Source organism: Phaseolus vulgaris, chromosome 8, assembly GCF_000499845.2.
Source record: "Phaseolus vulgaris cultivar G19833 chromosome 8, P. vulgaris v2.0, whole genome shotgun sequence".
In the NCBI taxonomy this organism is placed as follows: Eukaryota; Viridiplantae; Streptophyta; class Magnoliopsida; order Fabales; family Fabaceae; genus Phaseolus; species Phaseolus vulgaris.
Genome location: NC_023752.2, coordinates 6,235,863 through 6,261,199, shown reverse-complemented (window position 1 = coordinate 6,261,199; position 25,337 = coordinate 6,235,863). Strand labels below are relative to the sequence as shown.

Here is a 25,337-nt window from a genome sequence, read left to right as displayed (position 1 = left end):
ACCGAAATATATTGAAGGCTAAAAAAAAGACTCTTGCCCTAACATGTTATATTCATTATTTGTTTTTAAAATTAAATTGAATAAATTACATGAAATTCCCCTATATTTTTAACCCAAACATCCTTACACTAATTTCTTTGTCTAGGCTAAAATAGTATTTTCTCCATAGTAAGGAAGGCAGTACAAAGTATCATTGTAGTGTTGAAGCTATTGGTGCAGCTCAAAACAATGACAGCCACCTATTGTATGTCAAAAAACGTACGACATTAACATGTGGTTACAATTACACAAGAAACTGTTCATTAAATTTTCTTACAAGAAAAGATAGAGACTGACTATAATATCCAATACACATCACTCTGTTCATAATCTTGATGCTTGTGTGGCTTGTTTTTTAAACAACTACGAATGGCTACTTTTCCTACTCTTCATGGCTTGCACAACCCTTTTCCTCGATCTCAATTCCTAGGCCAAGAGCACCCTCCCACTCATCACTTCTTTCTCAGACAGCCACCTTCCACAGTGCATCCAAAAGCTCCACCAACTCATGAAGTGCTAAAGCCACAAGCCAAGTTCAACATATTGGAAATGATGGGAGGGAGAGGACTGTGCAACGGGGAAAAGGGTATTCAGCAAGAGCTGAAAAAGCCACTTATTGTTGTTGACCAGCCTCCACCCTCAGCATCAAGTGGAAAAGAGCAAGAAGATGAAAGTGGTGGTGATGAAGGAAGTGGTGAGGTTCCAGTAGATGGTTTTGATAAAGAAATGATGGGGCTTACTGGGGGGTTCCCTGGGGGTGAGAAAGGGTTGAAAAAGTTCATTGAGAAAAACCCTCCTCCAAAATCAGATAATGTTTTGGCCATGTCAATTTGAGAGGAGCCATTGTGAAGACGAGTCAAAAGAAATGTTCACTTACATTTGATTTATATATGTATACACTATATCTGCCATTCTGATATTTCACATTTCATACTTGGATGAGGTTTGCCATCTTTTCTTCCCCCTATAATCTTCTTAAGATGAGACTCAGATTTTTGTACTGACAGTTTAAACTGTTCACTTTTCAAATCATCATAGATATCTTACATGTAGCAGCTTTATTAACAGTTAACAATTTATTGCATCTCTCAATTTCAAAGTTCAAATTTTGTTTATACTGTGTTTGTTTTGTTTTTAAGTCATGTTATGGTTGTTCATCATAGGAGGTTCTTCTTCTTGTGTGAAGTTTTAAGTAGATTCTCTATTTTTCCTAAACCTTTCATCATGGTCAAAAGATTAACAAAGTCCAATTGGTAATTACTTTTGGGACAATATCAGTCATAATGTTCTGTTTCAATCCAATCCTGTGCTCTTTCTGTTATTTATAAACTGGAATCATTGCAGCATCAATTATCTATAAATTTTAATGAAATCTAGTGTGCATAGAAATATTTAAATTTTCCATCTCCAAATTATAACAAAATATCTCTGGTTGATTCATAGCCACAGAAAAAGAATGTTCCTTCTTCAGAGCATATGCTAGATTAAAGGCATCCACACAACATAACTGCATCCACATCCTTATTGAAAAAGTGTTCCTTTTAGCCATTACTGAAAAGAGCTCTAATTCCTGTCTTATTTTAAGCTTATGAAGAGAATGGTGAATTATATCATCTCATGATAGTTGCTGCAGAAGAAGCTTGATTTTAAGATGCACAGTTTGATCTAAAAAGAAGGCTTGAAAATTCTTTGAAGAGATATTGTAGTGAAGGGTATTTTATTCAGGGGCTTGTATGTGTCTGAAAGAAATGGACCAAAGGGTGGTTGTCACTAATAGCAGTTCTGGTGTAGAATCTAAATGTCATTGCACTGTCCTAAGTTAGAATTGTCCTTATTCTGTTCACCACAAATGTGAAAAGGGTCATGTGTTTCTTTTTTCTATTTTATAGGATTTCCCAAGATAAGGGTTATCCACTTATCCTCTGTGTGTCTCTGGAATAAAACAAGCTTCTCTTGAACCTGTTTTTTTTTTTTTATTAGCAAATAATAGAAATTAAATTAAGAGAATGAAATTAAATTAAGAGAAATAAAAAGAAGTATCTCAATCCTTTCACATAAATCAAACCACATTAAAAATCTCCAAGAATAAAGAGATGAACAAACACTCTAGAAACAATAGATAGATAATGTTTGCTGCATAAGCTAGACATCCTATTCCAGCTAGTACCGTGTTCGTATTGGAATGCTATAAGCACTTCAAACTGCAGCTACAAAACCATCAAAATACACCAAAATATTGGTTATCTCCACCACCTCATTGACATTCCTTCTACCCAGCTTGCAGTGGCACGATTGTAACACTTGTCACAGAATTAATCACTTCAATGTAGCATCTTACTTTAATGTAGCATCTTACCTTCGCTCCTTTTTGGACCTTGGCTTCCTCTCTTGAACCTGCTTGAATCCAAATTATAGTTTCTTCAATCTTTAATAATCTAAAACTGATTACATCTCTAGGTAATTGCTTAAATGTAATAACCAAACATGTTTGACTGCATATTTTGTATATAACATTTTGAGGAGCCATTACTATCCTTAAAAAAAACTTCCTCAAGCATGCATTATGTGTAAAATTAATTACATTCAAGTTGGATCCATCTAAATTGAACATTCAAAATTTGATTTTAGCATTTCAACTTTATTGATATGTGAAGTGTATTTGATTGAATTTTCTGTCTGACTGCACTTTTTCCTAATACTCTTGACTAAATATTTTGTAGAAAAAGATGTAACAAAGATTATGCATACCAGTTAAATTATGTAAGACCTTTGGCCTTAACAATAAAATACAATTTATTAATAATTAAATTGTTTTTTAAGTTGTGAAAAATTGAATTTGGATTTTTGTAAGAACTCATCATTACAGCAAAACTTATAAAATATATCATGTGAATTGCATAAACAAATGTGACAGGATAAAACTCATTTAAAGTAGAATAACACTCATTTAAATAATAGATATTTTAGAAAGAAAAATATTAATGAATATATTAATTAGTTATTATAGTGATTAAATTAGAGATCATTTAAAAATTATAAAAAAATAATTTTTAAATTAATTTTTATTATTGTTAAATAGTTTATAAATTGATATCTAATTATCAAGGTTTTAATTATCAATTATTTAGATTCTAAATTTCTAAAACAATTCTAAATTTTTCTTTTTCTTACACTTCTATAAAGTTTTTGTACACCTCTCATTTATTTTGCTATAAATTTTTTTAAATGTATTTTTATATTTTGAAAAATTCATTTCAAAATGCATTAAATCTAACCTGTTAACAAAACCACACACATTATTTTCTATTGTTAGACTAGTTCTTTTATAAAAAAAATAATAAAAGATTGTAATTTCTATAATTTTTTCCATTTTAATTTTAGTTTCCTAATTTCGGTCTTTTTATGCTCTCTGTTTTTGCAATTTTAGGTCTCATATACTTGTTTAAAAAAAATACTATCTTAATTCAATATTTCTGAAATTTTATTTTATTTTAATCAAACTATTATTTGATGTACTTTTTAGTGAATATATTTTATTTAAAATTCCATTTAATAAAAAATAATGAAATAATATATACATATATATAATTTTAAATTTTATAAAATAAGAAAATAATATTAAAAAATTAAAATCATATATTAAGATTGAAAATGAGAACAAAATTGTAAATTAGGCAAAACTTAGATGTGTAATTGACGATTATTCTGATCGGTGAAGAGAGAGCGAGAGCAGCATAAGAAAGTTAGACACTCCCGCAGGGGATCCCACGTCCAACCAAACCAAACCTTGCTTCCTCTCTCTTGTCATCACTCCTGCGTGTGTGCGTCTGTCTCAAAGAGAGAGAGTGAGCGAGTGAGTAGGGTTTCAAATTTTCAGTCAGACCAAATCGGAATCGGAAAAAATGGGCGGTGGCGGCGGCGATCACGGACATGGAAACGCCGATTTCAGGACCAAGGTGTGGAGTATGACCGGAGGCCCTCACTGTCGTCCCAAGCACTGGAAGCGCAACACCGCAATTGCCATGCTCGGTGTCGTCCTCGTTTGCATCCCCATCGCCATGAAATCCGCTGAACTTGAGGTCCCTCTTTCTCTCTCACACACACACAGACACCGATCTCTTTCCTCGATTCGATTTAGTAAATGGATTTTGATTTGATTTTTCATGGTTATATGTTGATGATTGATTGTAAGGATGGAAATGTATGTATTCGCTAACTGTAAGGTCAAATGAGGCAATATTACGTTGTCACAATAGTGACTTTATTTCAATTCAATTTTTCAAATGGTGTTGTGGACTTTTTCTCCGATGTTATTTTTTGCTTCTATTGATTCTTGATTATGTTGCCACAAGCCCGGAATGTCTCGATTGTAGTTATCGATGGCGGCAAATAGTGCTACTATCATGCCATTGTCATGTTCAGCGGTGTAAGAATGGTGGTGAAATTGCAGCTGAATATCCATATGCAAATATTTCCTCCCAGCACTTTGACTCCTCCATTTTCTGGCTAGGTTCTGATAGCTAGCAAATATTCCTGTGCAATTTCACCTCACCAATCACTTAGTTGTCCAAGCTCATTTATTTTCTTGCTAGACACTAATACTTATTGGTCAGTTTACCCACCTTTTTTTATTGATCATGAGGATTAAGGAGTCCACCTTCTTTTTCTAGTTTTAGGAAAGTGCCCCATTTTAGCCTAAGATAGTTGCCTAGATTGGCCATATATTTCTTCCCTTCACCAAAATGGATATCTCAAACTTAAAAGGATATCATTTCATAGTATATGTTAATAAATGTCATCTATCCTGTAATCTCCTTAACTTTTTTCCACTAAAAGTAAATAAGGTATACTGTTATTTCTCTGTGGTATAAAAGGATACAGAGTTTAAATCAATGTGTAGACTGAAAAACGGGAGTGAAAGGCCTTGTTCTGGCGGGATTGTGTGTATAGGTGGTGTGCTACAACCATTGTTCCGAAAGAGTTCCCTGCAAAACAAATTTGGGGAAGATAGGCAGTTGTGTTTCAGTTTGCTGTTGAAAATAACAAAAATCATCACTACATTTTTTTCCGCAAGAGGAAACAATTGCCGACTACTTTCTTTTACTGGTTGGTGATTCTACTGCTAGTTTTTTTTTTTTTAAGAAATACAATGCTGTTTCCCCTTTCACAAGGTTGTGATAGGTTGGACATTTTTTCATAGTTTATATCAGCAAATGGCATCTATCCAGTATTCCTCGCAACCTTTTTTCTTTATTAAAAGAAAATCATTTTGACTCATTTTCCTGTATGGTATACAAAGATGCAGAGTTTAAATCAATTCCAAATAGTGAAGTAGGACTTTGTTCTTGACAGGGATTGTGTGTATCGGTGTTGTGCTACAATCATTGCATTATTCCAAAAGAGTTCCCTGTAAAACAAATTTGTGGAAGATGGGCAGTTGTGTTTCAGTTTGTTGTTGAAAATAACATTAATCATCTCCACTACATTTTGGCCAAAAGAGGAAACAGATTATGAAGTTTTTTTTATTCTGTTGGTGATTCTACTACGGCTTTAATTTTTCTTTTAAGAAATACAATGCTTTTTTTACCATTTCACAAGGTTGTGCTAAGTTGGACACATAGTTTATGTCAGCAAATGTCATCTATCCAGTATCCTCTTAACCTTTTCTTTAATTAAAAGGAGTTCGTTTAGACTCATTTTCCTGTGGTATACAAAGCTGCAGAGTTTAAATCAATTCAAAATAGTGGAGTAGAACTTTGTTTTGGGCAGGGATTTTTTGTATCAGTGTTCTGCTACAATCATTGCATTATTCTGAAAGAGTCCCTGCAAAATGAATTTGGGGAAGATGGGCAGTTGTGTTTCAGTTTGCTGTTGGAAATAACAACAATCATCTCCTCTACATTTTATTTTTCAAAAGAGGAAACAATTGTCAAATAATTTATTTTCTGTCGGTGATTTTTTTTGTATTCTCAGTTGGTGATTCTATACTACTATTTTTTATTTTAGTTTTTTAAAGAAGTACATGGCTATATTCCTTTTCAGAAGGTTGTGCTAAGTTGGACATTATTTCATATTATGTAAGCAAAGGTCATGTATCCTGTGTTTAGCTTAACTTTTTCTTTTTTTTCAAATAAGATAAGTTAAACTACTTTCCCTGTGTGGTATTAAAAAATGTATTGTTTAAATCAATTCCAAAAGGTATAGGATGATAAACTAGAGTGGAATAAGGCCTTGTTTTTTTTGTGGGGATTGTGTGTAACAATGTTTTGCTGTAATATTTTGCATTACTCTGGAAGAGTTCCCCAAAACAAATTTGGGGAAGATGGGCAGTTGTATTTCACTTTGATGTGAAAATAACAACAATCATCTCCCCACAATTTGTTTTCAGAAGGGAACACATTTTTTTTCTGTTGGTGATTATACTGCTAGCTTTAATTTTCTAAAAGACATATGTTGCTATATTATTTTCCACAAGGTTCTGCTAAGGGTCTGAGGCCCGAAATTGGTAACATCACTTACAGTATAATGTTAAACTTGTTAGCAATAACTATTTAATATTTGTTGCTAAACATGTTATTAGTTGTAGAAATTGTAGGCTTTATGTAATGGATATAGAATCTGAATATAAGATATTGTATGGATAAGTGTATTATGATACTGATATGATACGAAATATGAAACACTAGTTTCTGTAGGAATTTAGACTCATAAATTAAACAAAAATAAGAAATAAAAAAAATGTGAGAAAACCATCATGGGAGATCATTTAAGATGGTCTAGTTTTTTTTTTTTCTCGATACTATATTGTGTACCATTTTGTAAATATTCTAACCATGGTTGTCAAAATTGTAGACCTCCTTGGATTCGACAACGGGTTTAGAAATTTAGAATTTGAGATCATAATTCAAGACAAGATGTAAAATTATATTCAAGAATATATACATATAAAATAACGCAAATAGGACAATAGTAAACAGTTGTTGTCTCCTTTGATTTTGGGGAATATTTGAGATGTGTGCACAAGATAAGGATAAAAGTGAGGGATGGAGATAATCATACATGGTGTCACATACAGTGTCAATTATTTGATGCTCAAATAATGGAACTATAAAATATATTTTTTTGTTAAAACTTTAAACTTTCAAAATAAGTAGGGGTACTTCAGGTGCACTAGAACCACTATGACGGAGCATTATAGCCAGCAGGGCATTCTCGATGACATTTTCCAATACCAAACAGCAGAAGCTACCAACCAGAAGCAACACTCAAACTTTCCTTAGGCAGAGACGAAGCTATAAGATTCCACAAACTAACTATAAAGTAGGGCTTTGTCCTGGGCAGGTATTGTGTGTTCCTGAGCAGAGAACAACAGTCTGTAGGATTCTGCAAACTTCCTAGGTGTTAGGCTACTATCTGAATCACAATTTTACTACCACAACTCTTACACTTACCCTTAGGCTGAAGCTTTAAGTTCATTACTAGGTCCAAATGAACTAAAACTTTCTTCAGTTTCTTCAAGAACCGCACTGAAATTAAGATTGAATCAAACTGAGCTGTGTATGCCCATACTAAAACGTGCAGTTAAGTTACTCTGTATAATCTGAATCTCTAAGGGGAAAAGGTTCATAATCATTACCATAGCTTGATACCTGTGACTTTCAAGTGGCTGTGGTTAACTTTGTAATTGACAGACAATTGGATGTGTACTTTTTGTCTTTACCTTTAATGCCTTTTGGGCATCAAATACTTTAAAATTATTTAGCATATAAACCATGTTTGATAGCTACATACTATGGGGCATATGTTGTCCATTATTTAGATCTTATGCTCTCTGGATTCTAGAATTAGGTGCATATAAAGTTAATATTTTGCGTTTGCAGCAACCTGATTAATTTCCTATGGTTAGTTTGATATGCCTGAATAGATGGCTGATTTGAATTTCTACTATAGAAGTGGTGGAAGAATCTGGTTCAACCTTTTCTAGTTGCTGTTCTTTATTTCTGTAAAATGTAAGGGTAGGGTGACTCTTGACACAAATTAATTATTTTCTCAAGCTGCTGCCTTGTCTTGCTGGGGGTGATGCTATATGGTGTACTCATTATTTTTTTTTATACTTTATTCATTTTTGATAATTTGTTTTTTTACAGTTGTTCGTAACCTTGACTGTATGAGTGTATCATGGATTGGCTAAGAATTTATTTTTTGATCTTTCAGCAACGACCACATCATCCTGTTCGCCCCATCCCTTCTCAACTCTGGTGCAAAAACTTTGGAACTAAAGACTATGAATAGTCGGAATCATCAATTGCATCAGTGGTGTGGAAGTCCACATCATGTCAAGCAAAAATTATTTGTTAAATGCTCTTAAGAATATGAACAGCGTTAAAGAGTTGATGTTATCCAAGACTTTGATCTAGGACCAAGTAGTGACATACTTTTCCTTTTCGGCCATATTTGATGGACATCCATTTTAGAAATGATGAAATTAAATAAGTGCTTATTTCCGAATTTTTTGATTCGAGAGCTTGTTGAAACCGATATTACTGGTTACTGTAATAATGGTAATTGTGCTTTTATCAGTTTTTCTATACCTTCTCTCCTTAGTTCTTTACCCTTTTAAATGCTGTATAAAAAAAATGACTTTTATCTTTTAAATGAATGGAAACGTTTAAGTTATTCCAACTCTAAAATCATATTTTTATGTTTGGATGCATAACATTATGATCTTGATGTTTAGAAGCCATTCTTGCAAAGAAATAGCTATCGCAGTGGCATTGTGATGTTATAGGTTTCTCAAATTTTAGAAATATCCAAGTGTGTATAACGATGAACAATCTGAGGCCACTGTTTCGTAACAGTACACGTGGAAAAGGTATTTGCATAACTACACGTGTAACGTGGAAGTGAAGTCATGAACGATTTTGGTTCTTCTATAATGCTATGACCAAATAATGAATGCCCAGTTGCCAACTGAAGAATGAGTTGAAAGTCGTAAAATAATGGAAGGAACAGATTTGGTTCCAAAACTGGTAAAATAATGGAATGAACAGATTTGATTCCAAGGTTTTAGAAGGATCAAACTACATACATTCATTGAGACAAGATAAATGGAATCAAATTCTTTTATTTCACCACTGTTGCTCGTGTTTTTTGTCATTTTCTTAGTATTTACCCGCTCTTATTAAACTTAGTCCAAGCAGATAAGATCCTCTTTAGCATTCATTTTTCTTCATTCACAGACTCTCATCCGCTTGAACCATATTCTCTTGCTAATAATGAAAAGAGAAAAATGGATTTTATTCTTTTGAGTGAAATTTTAACCACTTGAAAAGGAACATGAGGAATGTATTCTGAATTCTGACCACAAATATTACTGCTGTCTGTGTGGTTTTGAGAGACCACTGGTTTGGTCTGCTTTAGCATGTGTTTGTAGGGGACCAGTTTCAGTAGAAGGTAGTATTGCTATTGTTGGCCATCTAATGTGGACATGGCATATTCTTAATTACTTAATATCACTTCTTAAAACTTAAACTCACAGACCCAGACTTTAGCCTGTCAAAGTTAACCAGAAGAAAAATATGTTGAAGTGAAATACAATGAGAGGAAAAATAGAGACAAAAGACAGCTAGATCTTCTAGATCGATAGCATGTGACCTCTGAGAGCCATGCAGAACAATATGTACTACCAGAATATTCGATTTCTAATTATTCAGAGTTTTCAGATTTTAAAAGTCCATAAATTTTAACCAATTTTTTTTTTATATATATATATGTGTGTGTGTTTTTTTATTAAATTATGACTACAATGTTAACAAGTTTTTGTACATTTTACTAACTTATAGAAAGATTATGTTTGTAACTACAATTACTATTTTCTTAAAATATACTCAAGGTATAACTTGTTAATACTATTTTGAAAAAAAAAAAACCTAAGTCAATAGTTTTTGCTTGTAATTGAATAAAAACATTGCAGAATAGATAACTGTATATCAATGATTTATAATTTTTTAGTTGTGTTTTTATTTTGCTCTTAATTTTTAATTAACAAATAATAGTTGAAATGGTAGAAGATGGCATAAATGAACTTTTAATGATTTAAAGTTTAATGTTCTTTAAGGATGATAGCATATGATAGAGAATCTAATACAAGAAAGTGATAATCAAACTAAAAATTAATGTACAAGTTTCCTCTCTTTTTCCTCACTTTATATTGTACAAGTTGTTGCATAAATTAACTAAAAATCAATTGTATTCAACTTTAAAATAAATCATTGGGTATTATACTAGCTAAAATAGATGATGAAGTTCAGGTTGTGTTAACCCCAAGAATGCTATTGTGGAAGAGACATCAACATTCTTTGACAATTATAAAAAATAATATTTTTCATGTATTTGTCAATTTGTTTATCTAGTCTACTTTTCTGGTGGTGATATGTCATTCTTTTTGTCCATAATTTTTTTTGGTCAAAATTAATTAATATTTTTCATGAATTTGTCATTATTTTTTATTAGGTCAACTTGTTGTATTATGGCGTGTAATATTTTTTTTTCTTCCACATTGTTTTCGACAAAGAGATTGATGGGAACACATTATAAAAACTAATGTTTTTCATAAGTATTTGTTATTACTCTTAACAAGCCAACTTATTGGGTCGGTGGCATGTTATTATTTATTTTAATTCTCAATTTAAATTTTCAAAGTTATATGTGTCAATGTGTCATCACACTAATCTTCTAAAAGTTTTTTATCACTAAATAACTAATCTCTCAGAGATTTTCTTTTTCATTATTTTAGTCTTCTGAAAATTTTATTGGAAAATTATGTTTTAAATATTTAATTTCTCACTAAATTAGTGGATGAAATTATATTTTTTTATTACCAGTTTAGCTCTTCATAAAGAACAATTTGTTGAAAATCAGAATCTTTTATCTCAAATATCTAACTACTAATTTAAATTCTCAAATATTCTCTTTGTTTTGCGATTTTAGTCTTTCATAATAATTTAATAACATTTAGATTGTTAAGTAACAACTTTGAACAAATCTATATCTATTATTTCATTTAATGATCTATATTTTTTTTCTACATTTTACATTGAGTTATTGCAACTCAGCTTTTAATTCTTAGAATTAAGGAAATGTTTAATCCGTAAGGCTAGAATGATTTTTTAAAATAATCTTAACTTTAAACAATAAATATGAAAGATTAATTTAGAATATCACAGATTAACCAAAAAATTTAGAATATAAAAAAATAATTTTAAGAAAATGTAAATAATTAGATGGAGAAAAAGACAAAAAGTTCGACATAGACTAAAGTAACTAGGCTTTGCCTTTTCAATTGCCATCGCCACCAACCTCTTTTTTTTTTTCCTAAGATATAAATAAATAAATAAATAAAACATTTTTTTAATAATAATAAAAATAATATCCACGTGTTTTATTCAAGTTAAGGTGGTCACTATCTTCGTGTATCCTGCCCGAATCCCTCCCGGGCAGATATTTCTTCGTGAATTTCCATCTTAGACTACCCGAGTTCATCGGGCAGCACCTGGAACACCAACTGCTTCAAACTGTTTCAACTCTCCAAAACAAACAGAGAGGAGAGAGAAAGGTCCTGACGCTATAAATACCCTGGCGCTCGTTACCACTTCTCTCTCAATCCGCTCCTCTCAAACGTCATTGTTCTTTCCTTCGTGGAGAATGCGCCGCAGCTCACAGAGGCAAAATCAAATTTCATTTACCTTCGCGTAATCGTAGTGCTGTAGGAGGTGTTGTTGCTGCATTCGGTTTTGATTTCAATTTAGAAGAATGTGGAAGGTTGTGCGATTCGCGGCGTCCAGATCGCGGAAATTCTCCACGGCGATTCCCGGGCCGTGCAAGGTCCACAAGCGCGGTACTGATATCCTGCATGATCCTTGGTTCAACAAGGTTCGTCCTGTTTTCAATCTACACTGTTGTTTACTTTGCTAACTTAATTTTTTTATTTATTTTGGTGAATTTGTTTCTATTTAGCTAGTGATCTTGAGTTCGAACCTTGGGTTTATAGGTGCATAGGTGCAAAGGACGGTAATTTTTGCTCATAGGACTATGCCTAACTAAAACACGTTATTGTTCGTTAATTTGAAAAGTGTCACGTTAAGATTGGACGAGACGTAAACTTACATGAACCAGAGCATCTAGTAATCTTTTCCCCGTACATACTTTTCTTTAGAAAGTTTGAAAGTGAATGTTTAATTATTCTATTTACTGTCTTGGAGGACCCTTAATTAATTCAGATAGATTGTTTTAAAAGTAATTTTAGTAAAGTTCCAAATGAGTTTTTCGTATAAATTTGTAGCTCTGTGACTTTGTTTTATTTGAGTATAAAGCGTGTTATCATGTGCCTCGTGTGACATGCATGAAATTACATGAATGTAGAATCTAAAGTGGAGAAAATTCGTTTTTGATATTTTACGCGGTATCTGTTTTGAGTTAGTTCGGATAAATGCTGAATATGGATTCATTACAAGCTACTCGTGACTGTGCTTGATCATTGTTTGGGATTCTAAAACTTTATTTATTTAATCTTTTATATGTAGGATACTGGGTTTCCCATAACTGAAAGAGATCGATTGGGGCTTCGGGGCCTTCTTCCTCCTCGTGTCATTTCATTTGAGCATCAATATGATCGGTTCAGTAAGTTTTAAACCTAACCTTTTCATGTTATATGCATATGTTGTTCAGTCTCAGGAATTATTGCTTGCTAATCTTTAGACTGTACTGTGTTTGACTTCGTGTTTGCTCCTTCTTTGATTATATTTGACAGCTGTAATATATTTTTATTTTTCAGTGGATTCATATAGATCTTTGGAGAAGAATACAAAGGGCCAAGCAGATAAATTTGTTTCTTTATCCAAGTGGAGGATCTTAAATAGATTGCATGACAGGAATGAGATTCTCTATTACCGTGTGAGTTTGATGACGAAGTTGGTTTGCTGATGTGAGAATATATCACAAGTTATTATTATGTGATTTTTATCTTGCTTACCTTTTTCTCTCTCAGGTTCTTATCGATAACATCAAAGAGTTTGCTCCAATAATCTATACTCCTACAGTTGGATTAGTGTGTGAAAATTATTCAGGGTTATTTAGACGCCCGCGTGGAATGTATTTTAGTGCCAAAGATAAAGGAGAGATGATGTCAATGATCTATAACTGGCCATCTGACGAGGTATTGAACACGTCTTAGTAAAATTCTGCATTCCTTTTCTTTTCATTCATGATAGAAAATGAAAGTGACTTTTACTTTTTATTCTTCCCTTCCAATATCCATACAGGTTTCAAAAGATTTTGACTTGCAAGGGTTAATAAATTATTGAAACTTGGTGAATTCTGTACTACTAACTGGAGTTCTCTAATTCTGTCGCCGAGTTTAGTATGTTTGTACACCCCGAGGGATAAACTGGAATTCAACAGTCATGGATATTGTTGTAACTTTTTTGTTTTGTAGAAAAAAAAAGATTCTGTGTAAAAAATTGAAAGATTTGTCAGGACCCGAAGAAGTTTCATCTTATGAGCATCCATTTATTGTTTTGTTGGTGTCAAAGATGACTTTTCTTGGACATGAATATTAGTATATTTTCTCGTTATTTTTTTCTTAAATTTCACTCCCTGTTAGAGGGAGGTTTATGTAGGTATTAGGTTTATAAAATAGAGGGGAGGTAGTTGAAAAAAATAGAATAATCTAGAAGGTTGATAAGAACTTGGGTATCATGGGGTGCCTAAGTCTCACATCAAATAAGTATGGGATCTTGAGTGGAGTATTTAAATATTTGATTCTCCCTTCTAAATAGCTAGCCCTTCAGGGTGAGGTTCCTAAGTGTTTGAGTACTTATCAAGGATGGAGTGTTTTCTCACTTTACCCGACTTCAATGATAAATGTTCTGGTAACTGGGAACAGTTCAACTATTTACTGTGCCTTGCCATAATTTAGGAACTTTTCGGTTCAGTGGGTAGCAAAATTGCTCCCAGGCTTGATTTATTATTGGTTATAAATTAAAATCATCTTGTTTTCTTGGTTCAGGTAGACATGATTGTCTTGACAGATGGTAGTCGTATTCTTGGCTTGGGTGACCTTGGCGTTCAGGGCATTGGAATACCTATAGGAAAACTTGACATGTATGTTGCTGCTGCTGGTATCAACCCACGAAGAGTATGTTTTCCCCTTCCTTTCTCTTTGTATCTTGAATTTCCTCATAACTTGCACATATCATGTGATAACTTAAGGATTGTTACTGATGGCCTAGGACTGAGATAGATTTGGTTTTTTAGTGAAATGGATAGATGCATTTTTGCATGGTGGGTTGGGTTGTTAACTGTTTTGTGATGATGAAGAAATCTAATTTTGTTTATGTTTAATATTTGTAAGTTTTATCTTGTATAATTACACGTAATCAACAAATGAAATGGAAATGAGTTCATAAATCTTGACTTTGGGTCTGTTTAGATGAGTTTCTCCATAAGTACTCTTGGGAGAAAAAAATAGAAAGAGGAAATAAAATGAAACGGACTTCTCGATAAACTAAAATTAATATATGCACAAGTTTAAAATAAAAATTTAGAGAAGTTATATAAAAACTTCTACAAATTAGCTTATGGAGATGCTAATTTCAACTTTTCTACTTATTTTTATGGAGAAGTTTGTCCAAGAGATCATTTGTTATAAACTTATAATTGTTGATTTTGGATAACATTTTAATTTTGATTTTCTTTACTTTTTAACTGCAACTTGGTAATGCTAGTAACTCTGATTTAACTTATACAGTATGCTGTTTTTCCAATTGTTTCAGATACTTCCGGTTATGTTAGATGTTGGTACAAACAATGAAAAGCTACTAAAAGATCCCCTTTGTGAGTAGAACTCAACTCTGCTGCTTATTTCTATAGTTGTTGTTTGTCTCACTTTTTCATTTACCATGGACATATTTGCTTTGTAAACTGTGGAAGATGTCATGTTTCCCAGTATCCTAGATTTTGTGGTTGGGTAATATAATCTTGTAGGTAATGGCTTTCTGCTTTATTTAACTAAGTTTATCTGATTATCTTATGCTCCAATGATGAGTTGGAGTGGGATTTTTCAATTACTTTGACATTCTTGATCTCTTGAGCATGCAAAAGATAACATGGTAATTCCATGTATTTGACATCATAAAAGTTACTGTATTTTGACATGATTTTCATGTGTCAGATTTAGGAGTTCGACAACCTAGGTTGGAAGGTGAAGAGTATCTATCGATTGTTGATGAATTCATGGAAGCTGTACACAATCGATGGCCTAAAGCTATTGTGCAGGTTTGCTTTTCTTTTAAAACATGTTTATCTCAGTGTTCAGTTTAGAATTTACTCACATCTCTAGTAAATGATTAGCTAATTTTGCCAGTTTGAGGATTTCCAAATGAAGTGGGCTTTTGAAACCCTGAAACGATATAGAGAAAGGTTTTGCATGTTTAATGATGATATACAGGTAAGTAAGTGATATTATATTTTGTTACATTTAAAATTTTCAAGGTGCGAAGTAATGCATTGTTTTCTTGAAGTGACTTCTAAAACGTCAAATTTTTCTTCATTTCCATTCTCCAATAGGGCACGGCTGGTGTTGCACTTGCTGGGCTGTTGGGAACTGTAAGATCCCAAGGTCGACCATTGTCTGATTTTTTGAAACAAAGGATAGTTGTTGTTGGAGCTGGGAGGTACTTGCAAAACTAATTTTGATGTATCTTTATTGGGGTGTCCAGTTTGTTTCGTTGTTCTATCATGCTCCTTATATTGATATTTTCTGCTTCAACCTTGCTGCCAAAAGTCTGTTTTACGTTATGCTTTTTTTTTGCCTGGTGGGCAGTGCAGGGCTTGGTGTTCTTAAGATGGCTGTCCAGGCTGTTTCAAGAATGTCAGGGGGCAGTGGAACGGTTGCGAACAGCCAATTCTTTTTAATTGATAAAAATGTATGTTTTCATGGTCTTGCTTTCAATGTACTTTAAGTTGCAACTCTAAAAAAAGTTTGTGTTCCTAATAAAATATTATCTAGATCCCTCGTGATTTTGGCTCAACTTTGTTATCCAAATATCATCATTTTTTATTTTCAAATTCTGTCTTATATTGTCTTTATTTATATGGCTAACATCGTCATACATATTTTCTTTTAGACAATCTTTTATTCTGTTATTTTTGTGCATGCATTTGTTCTATTCTTATTATGATACACCACGTCTTTAATAATGATGTGATTGTTAATGCAGGGTCTTGTCACCACGGAAAGGATTAATCTAGATCCAGCTGCAGTTCCATTTGCCAAAAATCCAAGAGATCTTGAAGGGCTTACTGAGGGTGCTAGTATAATTGAAGTGGTAAATACAGAATTTGTTTGAGAAAAACTTCGTTGACTTTCATATGTTATTGATTTTACATTTATATCATTATGAACAATTATTTTTCTGTAAGAGTATAATTAAAATAATGCTAATAAAGAATAAAACTTATGCATTCTAATTGATATCATATACTTCAATTGTTGAACCTAATGGTCCTTAGGTTAAGAAGGTTAAGCCACATGTGCTACTTGGATTGTCTGGAGTTGGTGGTGTTTTCGACAAGGAGGTAATTACCTTATGTTTTAATCCTCAGTGAAGTATATCTGATTAAGTCAAATATATGTTTGAAAAAATGTCTTGTTTTGATATCTTTGGGTTCTGCTTCCTTCATTTTATTGTAATTGGGTTTCTTCATTTTAATGGTTGAGATTCAACTCAGGTGCTTAAGGCAATGAGAGAATCTGCTTCAACAAAACCTGCTATCTTCGCAATGTCTAATCCCACCGTGAATGGTTTGTTTGTACACGGCTTATTCAGCACTGACAATTGTTTAATTAAGTCCATGTTTTTCATTTTGACGCTTGTTTCGTTATCATTGGGACAGCTGAGTGCACTGCTATTGAAGCTTTCAGTCATGCTGGAGAAAATATAGTTTTTGCAAGTGGAAGCCCTTTTGACAATGTAGATCTCGGTAATTACCACTCTGTAACATGATTCATTGGTTTTTGAAGTATGCTGTCAAGTTTGAACATTCTTCAGCCACGGAGGCTTTATTGTAGGAAGAATCTTGTTACTGTACATTTTCGTTGTTCATTTCAATATTATATTTAACCATAACCTCCAAATGATTTTTTGTACAGGAAATCAAGTTGGCCATGTCAATCAAGCCAACAACATGTACCTGTTCCCAGGGTAGGCGTGCCTTTGTGGCTCTATATTTTTTTTTTCACAAATCACCACTCAGTGGAAACATTGGCGTAATTCTATTGCAACATTTCATTCAGGATTGGTTTGGGTACACTTCTATCGGGTGCTCGTCATATAACAGACGAAATGGTGCGAGCAGCAGCAGAATGGTATTTAATTTGTATAGTTCTTTTGTTCTACCAAAAGCTATTACACTTGATTCCGATGGAAGTTTAGTGAATTATTTTCTTGATGTTTGTATGGCTGCTCTCAAGTTAGGCATAACAATTGATGTTTGTGTATTCTGTGTTGTCTAAACCTTTTTATCTGTTTTTGCCTACTTTCATTGAAAAGCTTAATACGTTTTCTAGGTGTACAATGCTGCTCACTAATAAATAACTTCCCCTCTCTGATGAGATGCCACTCAGGGCCTGTTTAAATACGTTACTAACATGCTGTCATCCTTTCAGCCTTGCTTCATATATGACAGATGAGGAGGTCCAAAAAGGAATCTTGTATCCATCCATTGACTGGTAAGGTTCCCTTTTTTCTTTGTTATGACTTGTTTTTCATTTTCTCACGGCTCTCCTTTTCCATGGCTCCTTTTTGAACCACTGTGAGAATTAAAATTTAATCTGTATAGACACTAAAACTGATTCTTGGAATGTATATTGGATTTGGATGCCATGTGCGGTACTAAATCTAACAATATAGTTTTGATTTACTCATCCCTTAACAAAGATGTTCATTGTGACCTTCTCCTAATCAATGGCACTTTGTTCTGCAGTATTCGAAATGTTACAGCTGAAGTTGGAGCTGCTGTTATTGGTGCTGCAGTTGCAGAAAAACAAGCTGAAGGTCATGGTGATGTAGGGTTGAGAGAACTATCAAACATGTCAAAAGTATGGAAATTTCAAATATCTCACTGATAATACATTATATTCATAGTCTGCTGTGAGAGGAGACTGAACTTTTGAATATTAAATGCAGTTGCAGTTTGTGTCTAAGTATTGCAAATTGACTAGTCCCCATATTTTGTGGTTTAGTTCTGAGCATGTGGATGCTACCTTGGTGTGATGTATATTCTGCTGCTGCTAACTCATGCTTGTTGGTTTGGTTGCAGGAGGATACTGTGGAGTATGTGAGAGGCAATATGTGGTACCCTGAGTATTCCCCCCTCGTTCATGAAAAATAAACTTGTTTACTATTTCCCATTTCCCATTACTAGAAAGGTTTTGATAATTGAAGTGGTGAGAGGGAGAAAAGGACGCCTCCATATGTTGCAGGCAGTGAATTATGTGTATAGTCCTTTTGTTTTTTAAGCTTCACTTGTTCATTCATTTCTCTTTCTCTCTAATCCTCAATTGCCTTAGACTGCTTCATTTCCTTATTAACACTTACAATTCTTTAAATTATTTCAAACCTACCTAGACCTCACGTACAATCATTCTAATTTATAATTTGTTTTTATGATCCCACTCTGTTTCTAGTTTTGTATCTCAAAAATTAACCCAATAGGGAAATAGGAAAACTATATACAAACCTATGATTTAACTTACATTATTAGCTCTAGCTACACTTCACTCTTTTAATAATTAAATCAAATCTAAACTTTTATAATAACTTATTTAATTAAAAGGTAAGAAAAGCCTTTTATGTCTAATAAATTAACTTGTTAATAAAATATTAATATTTTTTAGTTTTTCTATTATGCTTGTTATAATACGATTCATTTACATTTATCCCCAATGTTAAACATGCTGATTTACATAAAAATTCTAATTTATAAAATTATTCAAAGTTAAATTTATAATTTTATTAAGGTCTTATTAAAAACTAGTTTTTTTTATTTAAATAAGTACTTTTTTTATCTTATATTGTATATACATTATGATATATATATATATATATATATATATAATATTACATAAAAATATAACAAATTTAATTATTAATAAACTTATTTTGGTCAACAATATAATAAATTCATTAGTCATTTTAAGTTTTTATGATTGCTTCCGCCAACCTCTCAACAACTTGAAGTCTATAATTTTTTAAATGATTATTTTACTTTTTTTTAAAGTAATTTCTGGATTGTCCTTTTTGGATGTTTTTTTTAAACGCATTTTCTGAAATTTATGAAATACATTTTGAAAAATGTTTTCCAATATATAATAAGATTTTCATAACAAGATTTTTGGAAAATATGGAATACATTCTGAAATAAGCTCTTTGAAACAAATTTTTTGGAAGAAGATTTTCATAACAGAATTTCAAAATGTATATAATGTCTTCCAGAATCCATTTTTCATAATCAGTTTTTCGGAACAAGTTTTTCATCCTACATTTCTGGAATGATTTTTTTTTTTTTTTTTTGCTTTTCTTCTTCTAACTACAAAAGTCATGGTGGAGGAGCGGTGACACTGATGCTGACAACGGTGGTGGGGTGCAGTGAGGGTGAAGCGTAATTTGGTCATTTCACCTAATTACCTTGGTGCAAGTTTAAAAATAGGGAGTGTAGGAAGTAAAAGAACTAAGGAATCTATTAAACATACATCCACGTTAAACCCAATTATCATGTTGATCAAGCCGAATCTTTAGAATATGGCTTTTGCTTCCAGCACCCAATCAATTTTAACTTCTACCGCATCAATTTTTGAAATTCCATGAAATTGTTTTTCTATGAAATTGTTGCAGAAAATCTAATGCAGAAAGATATTCCAGAAACCCAAATCTAAAATTATATTCCAAAATAATAAATCTGAAATACATTCACACCCCACTCCTATTTAAAAACTAAAAAGAATGTTTTTGTCATTTTTAATGTGATAGGATACAAGTTCAAATTTATTGGCTGCAGGAAGAGAAAGCACTATGATAGATCAATAGAGACCCAAACATTATTTTCTTTATGAAGGTTAGACCAAGAAAAAAACATAATGCAGTTCGGCTTTTGTTTTTAACCCCAATACATTCTTTTAAATTTATAATGATTGATGGAAGAATATTGAGATTTGAATTATCTCATGTATACTTTAGGTTTAATGAGATGAGTTGAGACTTTTACAAAATTATAACACTTATATAAAGTGTTAATAATAACTATTATATTTTTGTTCAAAGTTTACCTTTTTTTTTAAAAGATTTTCTGGTATACAAAATTATCTATTAAATTATTGAAATCTATGTTTTTTAGCATTTTTTTCAATTAATAATAAGGTCAATATACTCAATATCTGTTGTGACATTATTATTCTTAAATAAAATTTTATAAATTTGAACTTTAACAGTTTCCTTTTTGTTGAGTGATTAAGAATATTCTATTAGTATATATATGACTTTGGAAAAGAATAAGTTTTCTCATGTAATTAAATATGTAAATTGTATAATGTTAAGGTAGTCTTCTAACATTTTACTATCCAATTATTTTAATTTCTCAATGCTAATTTTTTGGACTATTAGGTAACTTTAATTTCTCCAACAAGATCTATTGATTTAAACTTCTGGTGAAAATTTATAAACTTCTATTGATATAAGTTTTATTTATTATTTAATTTAATATATCTTATATTATAATTCTAAATAAAACCTGATTAGTAGAAAATACCACATAAAAGAGTGTATCACTTTTCTTTTGATTAAACTTAGACTCTTACAAATATGAGATTAGACTTTCATGTTGTAATTCTTATCGTTGAGTTCTGTTTAAGTTCAAATTAGAAAATGTAAATGGTATACAATAACACCATTTTACGATGTTTTTAAATACATTTTTTTACTATTGAAATTTACAAAAACATAAATTAGATTTATCAAACAAAAATTGGGATTTATAATTTTTTGTGATTTAAATAATTTTAGTCATCAACAGAGTGTGTAAAAAATATGTTAAACAATGTTAGAAGTACTTCTCTTTATTAGATATATCCCTGTCTTGGTGACAAGTTACCAAAACAACAATCTAACCCTAGTTTATATGAAACTTTATAATGATAACATCTAATGAAATAAAAATAACATTAATAAGTAACATCACCTTAAATACATGATAGTTATACATAATACATTATTCTCTTTTTTTTTAAATAGTATAGAAGTCTCCCGGTTTAAGGAGAGTGGATTCTCCCTAGCTAAAGGGCTTAGGACATATTAGACGCCTCAATGAGTTGGAGGAGGAATGAATATATAAATTATCTTTAGTCTCGACTTCTGAGCGCGATGTGAGACTATATTGGTGTACCGAAACAAACTCCACGGTCGAGGTCTAAGGGGAGTGGATTCCCCTAGTTGAAGGGCTTAAGACACATTTTCATTTCCAAAAATCGCGTCATTGTTCCAACCTCAAGTCCGAGAGGTAGCATCGCTAAGGTCAATCACCGCATCTGAGTTATTGTCCACTTTAGAAGTTGATACTTCGTCACGGTTTTGTCCTTAAAAGGCGTCTCAATGATTGGAGGAGGAAGAAGTATATAAATTGTCCTAAATTTCGACTCTTGATGTTGAAGTATTTGGCTTTAAAACGAACACAAAATAAAAGGTTTCCCGAGGCGTGAGTAATCACTGTCCGTAAGGACTTATCCGCGGTGTATTGCGTAAGTCCCCCAGGATACAACAGGAACTTCCCGGATATTTCCGAGGATCAGAACTAGCAAGTTACTCTTTAAAAGAGTAATACCCAATGGAACCCAATATAAAACTTAAAAATATAATAAAGTAAATGAGGAGAGAGAAAGTGGAAAAAGAGAGAAGAAAAGAAGCTTCACGGTGGGTGAAGAAGATGAAGAGAGTGAATGAGAGAGATGTGCACTTGGAGAGGATGGAACCCCTCTTTATATAGGGATAGGAAGCAAAGATATTTTCCATCTCCATAGCTGATTTCAATTTGCTGTTGCACCTAATTTATTTTCTTGTTGCACTCATAACAGCATTTGACATCTTCAATCAACTTCCTCCAAAATCTTCCGCAACTCTAGGCACGTGGGTTCACAATTGTTTTTAAGATATTTTGCAATATCTACTTCGTTTTACAACAATCCCCCACATATTGCAAAGGATAAAGATAAAGAGAAAAAAAATAAATAAATAAATTTTGGGTTCATCTAAGATGTAATGCATCAGATCTGGTATAGCAAGCTATATGAACCAGTCTTAGATTGATGAACGTAACACATAGTGTAGTTGGTATAGCAAGCTATATGAACCAAGACACTTAGTATGTGTTAGAGGTTTATAAATCACAATACACCCCCACATTACTTGTTGTTATCGATGTGTTGCGCTACTAGGCCATGCGCGTGCCCGGTATTCATGAGTGCTATAGAGATCTTGCCAAGATCTCATGCAAGCGGCCCCACTTGACACTCATATAGGTGATTTCATCAAGTGTATACTGCAAATTATACACCACCCATAAGGGATATGAAAATCATTAAAACTTTGTAAATCGTTAAAACTCTTTTACCTCTGAATTTTAACCACAAAGTTTATCCTCTCGATAATGCAGTATCTAGCACTTTCACACACACCATAGGAATGGACAAAATTGATTTAAAATCAATATTAGTGCTAACAGAACTAACAAGTGACTTGTTTTTACCCATATGAACCTTATTCATGGGATCTCCAATCACAAAGGTTGGGTTTCCATCACTTGTTTGTTTGCAAGTGGCTTAAGTCCCATTCCCCTCGATGTTTCTAAAATCATTTTTCTCCCTAGGGGTTTTTTCAGAGGATCTGCCAGATTCCATTCTGACTTGACATAGTCAATAGAAATCGTTCCACTCTTTAACAGCTGTTTCACCAAATTGTGTCTCAATTGTATATGTCTATTCTTTCCATTATAGCTTTTATTTTTAGCTATAGCTATTGCCGATTGGCAATCACAATGCATTGATACAGATGGGGTTGGTTTCATTCCTAAAGGAATGTTTGCTAAGAAGTTTTTCAACCACTCAGCTTCACTACCAGCCATTTCTAGAGCAACAAACTCAGATTCCATTGTTGATCTTGCGATAATAGTTTGCCTGGCTGATCTCCATGTAACTGCACCACCCCCAAGTGTAAATACATAACCACTAGTGGATTTTGTCTCATCTGAATCAGAGATCCAGTTAGCATCACTGTACCTTTCTAGCACAGCGGGAAATCCACTATATTCAATGGCATAATCCATTGTACCTCTCAAGTATTTCATGAGTCTCGCAAGTGCTTCCCAATGATCCTGACTAGGACATTGAGTGTATCTATTCAATCTACCTACTGCATAAGCAATATCTAGTCTAGAAAAGCTCATTAAATGCAATAAGCTCCCAATTATCTGGGCATACTGAGTTTGAGAAATAGATTCTCCTCTGTTCTTCTTTAATTTAGAGTTAACATCATAAGGGGTACTCACTGACTTAAAGTCATAGTAACCAAACTTCTTTAGAAGTTTCTCAGTGTATTTTTCTTGGGATAGTAATATACTATCTCCCTTCCTTATGATTTTAACTCCTAGAATCACACTTGCTTCACCCATGTCTTTCATCTCAAACTTAGATCCAAGAAACAATTTTGTTTTAAAAACTATATCATTGCATGTACCAAAAATTAGCATGTCATCCACATACAAACATATAATGACATATTCACCATTCTCAGATCTAGAATACACACATTTATCAGCATCATTGGTAGAAAAACCCTCACAAAGTAAAACATTATCAAGTTTTTCATGCCATTGTTTTGGTGCTTGTTTCAAACCATACAAAGATTTTAAAAGTTTGCATACTTTTTCCTTTTGACCTAGGACTACACAACCTTCAGGTTGAGTCATATAAATTTCCTCTTCTAATTCACCATTCAGAAAAGCAGTTTTAACATCCATTTGGTGAATTACTAATTTATGGATAGATGCTAAGGCTAGCAATACACGAATAGAGGAAATCCTAGTAACAGGTGCAAAAGTATCAAAGTAATCTATGTTATGTTTTTGAGTAAACCCTTTAGCAACTAATCTTGCCTTATATTTCTCTATGGATCCATCAGGATGATACTTCTTCTTAAAGATCCACTTACAACCAATGGGTTTTGCTCCTTTAGGCAGATCTACTAAGGTCCACGTATTATTTTTCTTAATTGATTCAAGCTCTGTTTTAATGGCCTTATCCCAATGTTTAGCATCAGGAGCACTAGTAGCTTCTACAAAACTTATTGGATCATTCTCAACTAGATAAGTATAAAAGTCATTTCCAAAAGATGTTTCCTTTCTCTGTCTTTTACTTCTTCTAACATCCTCACTCAAGGTATCACTAACACTATCTATAGGTTGTTCAGATGTACCACTACTCTTTAGCGGAAAGATGTGTTCAAAGAACTCAGCGCTTTTTGTCTCTACTATAGTGTTGCGTTCAATTATGTCACTATTAAGAACTAGAAACCTATAGGCAACACTATGTTCTGCATATCCTAAGAACATACAATCAGATGTTTTAGAGCCTATTTTCCTTTTCTTAGGATCAGGTAACATCACTTTAGCCAAACTCCCCCACACTCTTAGGTATTTCAAATTAGGTTGATAACCTTTCCACAACTCATAGGGTGTTTTACCAGTTTTCCTATGTGGTATCCTATTTTGTAAAAAACACGCAGTAAGCAGAGATTCACCCCATAAATTATCAGGAGCATTAGAACTAATAAGCATGACATTCATCATTTCTTTAAGAGTCTTATTTTTCCTTTCAGCTACTCCATTAGACTCAGGTGAATATGGTGGGGTTACTTCATGAATAATACCTTCTTTTACACAATAGTCATTAAATAAAACATATTCACCACCTCTATCTGATCTAATTCTCTTAATTTTCTTATTAAGTTGATTTTCTACTTCCGCTTTATAAGTTAAAAACATATCAAAGGCTTCATCCTTATGTTTAATTAAATACACTTTGGTGTATCTAGAAAAATCATCTATAAAGGTTACAAAATAATTTTTACCACCTCTAGACATGGTTTGTTTTAAATCAGCAAGGTCGGTATGAATTAAACCAAGAATTTCAGTTTGAC

At 32.6% G+C, this 25,337-nt stretch overlaps 3 protein-coding genes and 4 non-coding genes across 9 annotated transcripts; all 7 read left to right on the top strand.

Moving 5' to 3' along the window:
• The first annotated feature begins 263 nt into the window (after nt 1-263).
• LOC137823476 (NAD(P)H-quinone oxidoreductase subunit S, chloroplastic-like) lies at nt 264-981 on the top strand. Its single transcript, XM_068628633.1, has one exon. It carries the CDS (start codon nt 409-411, stop codon nt 871-873), a length of 465 nt encoding a protein of 154 aa, XP_068484734.1. The 5' UTR covers nt 264-408; the 3' UTR covers nt 874-981.
• A 2,822-nt stretch (nt 982-3,803) lies between these two features.
• LOC137823475 (uncharacterized) lies at nt 3,804-8,627 on the top strand. 2 transcript variants are annotated; one of them, XM_068628632.1, is made up of 2 exons: nt 3,804-4,118; nt 8,254-8,627. In XM_068628632.1, exons 1-2 carry the CDS (start codon nt 3,942-3,944, stop codon nt 8,329-8,331), a joined length of 255 nt encoding a protein of 84 aa, XP_068484733.1. In that variant the 5' UTR covers nt 3,804-3,941; the 3' UTR covers nt 8,332-8,627. The 2 variants fall into 2 exon arrangements, 1 of the variants encoding a protein (XP_068484733.1); XR_011083134.1 differs by lacking the exon at nt 3,804-4,118 and adding an exon at nt 4,125-7,380.
• Nucleotides 4,969-5,102, top strand: LOC137827345 (small nucleolar RNA snoR135). The gene has a single exon (XR_011083736.1). It is a non-coding gene; the product is annotated as a small nucleolar RNA snoR135 (small nucleolar RNA).
• On the top strand, nt 5,385-5,526 carry LOC137827343 (small nucleolar RNA snoR135). Its single transcript, XR_011083733.1, has one exon. It is a non-coding gene; the product is annotated as a small nucleolar RNA snoR135 (small nucleolar RNA).
• On the top strand, nt 5,802-5,943 carry LOC137827342 (small nucleolar RNA snoR135). Its single transcript, XR_011083732.1, has one exon. It is a non-coding gene; the product is annotated as a small nucleolar RNA snoR135 (small nucleolar RNA).
• Nucleotides 6,279-6,418, top strand: LOC137827344 (small nucleolar RNA snoR135). The gene has a single exon (XR_011083735.1). It is a non-coding gene; the product is annotated as a small nucleolar RNA snoR135 (small nucleolar RNA).
• A 2,945-nt stretch (nt 8,628-11,572) lies between the features above and the next one.
• On the top strand, nt 11,573-18,634 carry LOC137826007 (NAD-dependent malic enzyme 59 kDa isoform, mitochondrial-like). Of its 2 annotated transcripts, XM_068631844.1 has the most exons (19): nt 11,573-11,970; nt 12,621-12,717; nt 12,872-12,990; nt 13,085-13,252; nt 14,105-14,233; nt 14,871-14,931; nt 15,269-15,372; nt 15,461-15,544; nt 15,664-15,770; nt 15,920-16,022; nt 16,317-16,424; nt 16,609-16,674; nt 16,828-16,900; nt 16,993-17,079; nt 17,249-17,300; nt 17,393-17,464; nt 17,765-17,827; nt 18,082-18,196; nt 18,418-18,634. In XM_068631844.1, the coding sequence occupies exons 1-19, from the start codon at nt 11,851-11,853 to the stop codon at nt 18,487-18,489; spliced, it is 1,800 nt and encodes a 599-aa protein (XP_068487945.1). In that variant the 5' UTR covers nt 11,573-11,850; the 3' UTR covers nt 18,490-18,634. The 2 variants fall into 2 exon arrangements, with proteins under 2 accessions (XP_068487945.1, XP_068487946.1); XM_068631845.1 differs by lacking the exons at nt 11,573-11,970; nt 12,621-12,717; nt 12,872-12,990; nt 13,085-13,252 and adding an exon at nt 13,833-13,967.
• Nucleotides 18,635-25,337: the final 6,703 nt, after the last annotated feature.

Excerpts from the sequence above, each read along its gene's own strand:
- LOC137823475 (XM_068628632.1), top strand. The coding sequence starts at position 3,942 with ATGGGCGGTGGCGGCGGCGATCACGGACATGGAAACGCCGATTTCAGG. Across the intron at positions 4,119-8,253 it reads TGAAATCCGCTGAACTTGAG|CAACGACCACATCATCCTGT; the intron begins GTCCCTCTTTCT and ends TTGATCTTTCAG.
- LOC137823476 (XM_068628633.1), top strand. The coding sequence starts at position 409 with ATGGCTACTTTTCCTACTCTTCATGGCTTGCACAACCCTTTTCCTCGA.
- LOC137826007 (XM_068631844.1), top strand. The coding sequence starts at position 11,851 with ATGTGGAAGGTTGTGCGATTCGCGGCGTCCAGATCGCGGAAATTCTCC. Across the intron at positions 12,718-12,871 it reads GCATCAATATGATCGGTTCA|TGGATTCATATAGATCTTTG; the intron begins GTAAGTTTTAAA and ends TTTATTTTTCAG. Across the intron at positions 17,301-17,392 it reads AACATGTACCTGTTCCCAGG|GATTGGTTTGGGTACACTTC; the intron begins GTAGGCGTGCCT and ends CATTTCATTCAG.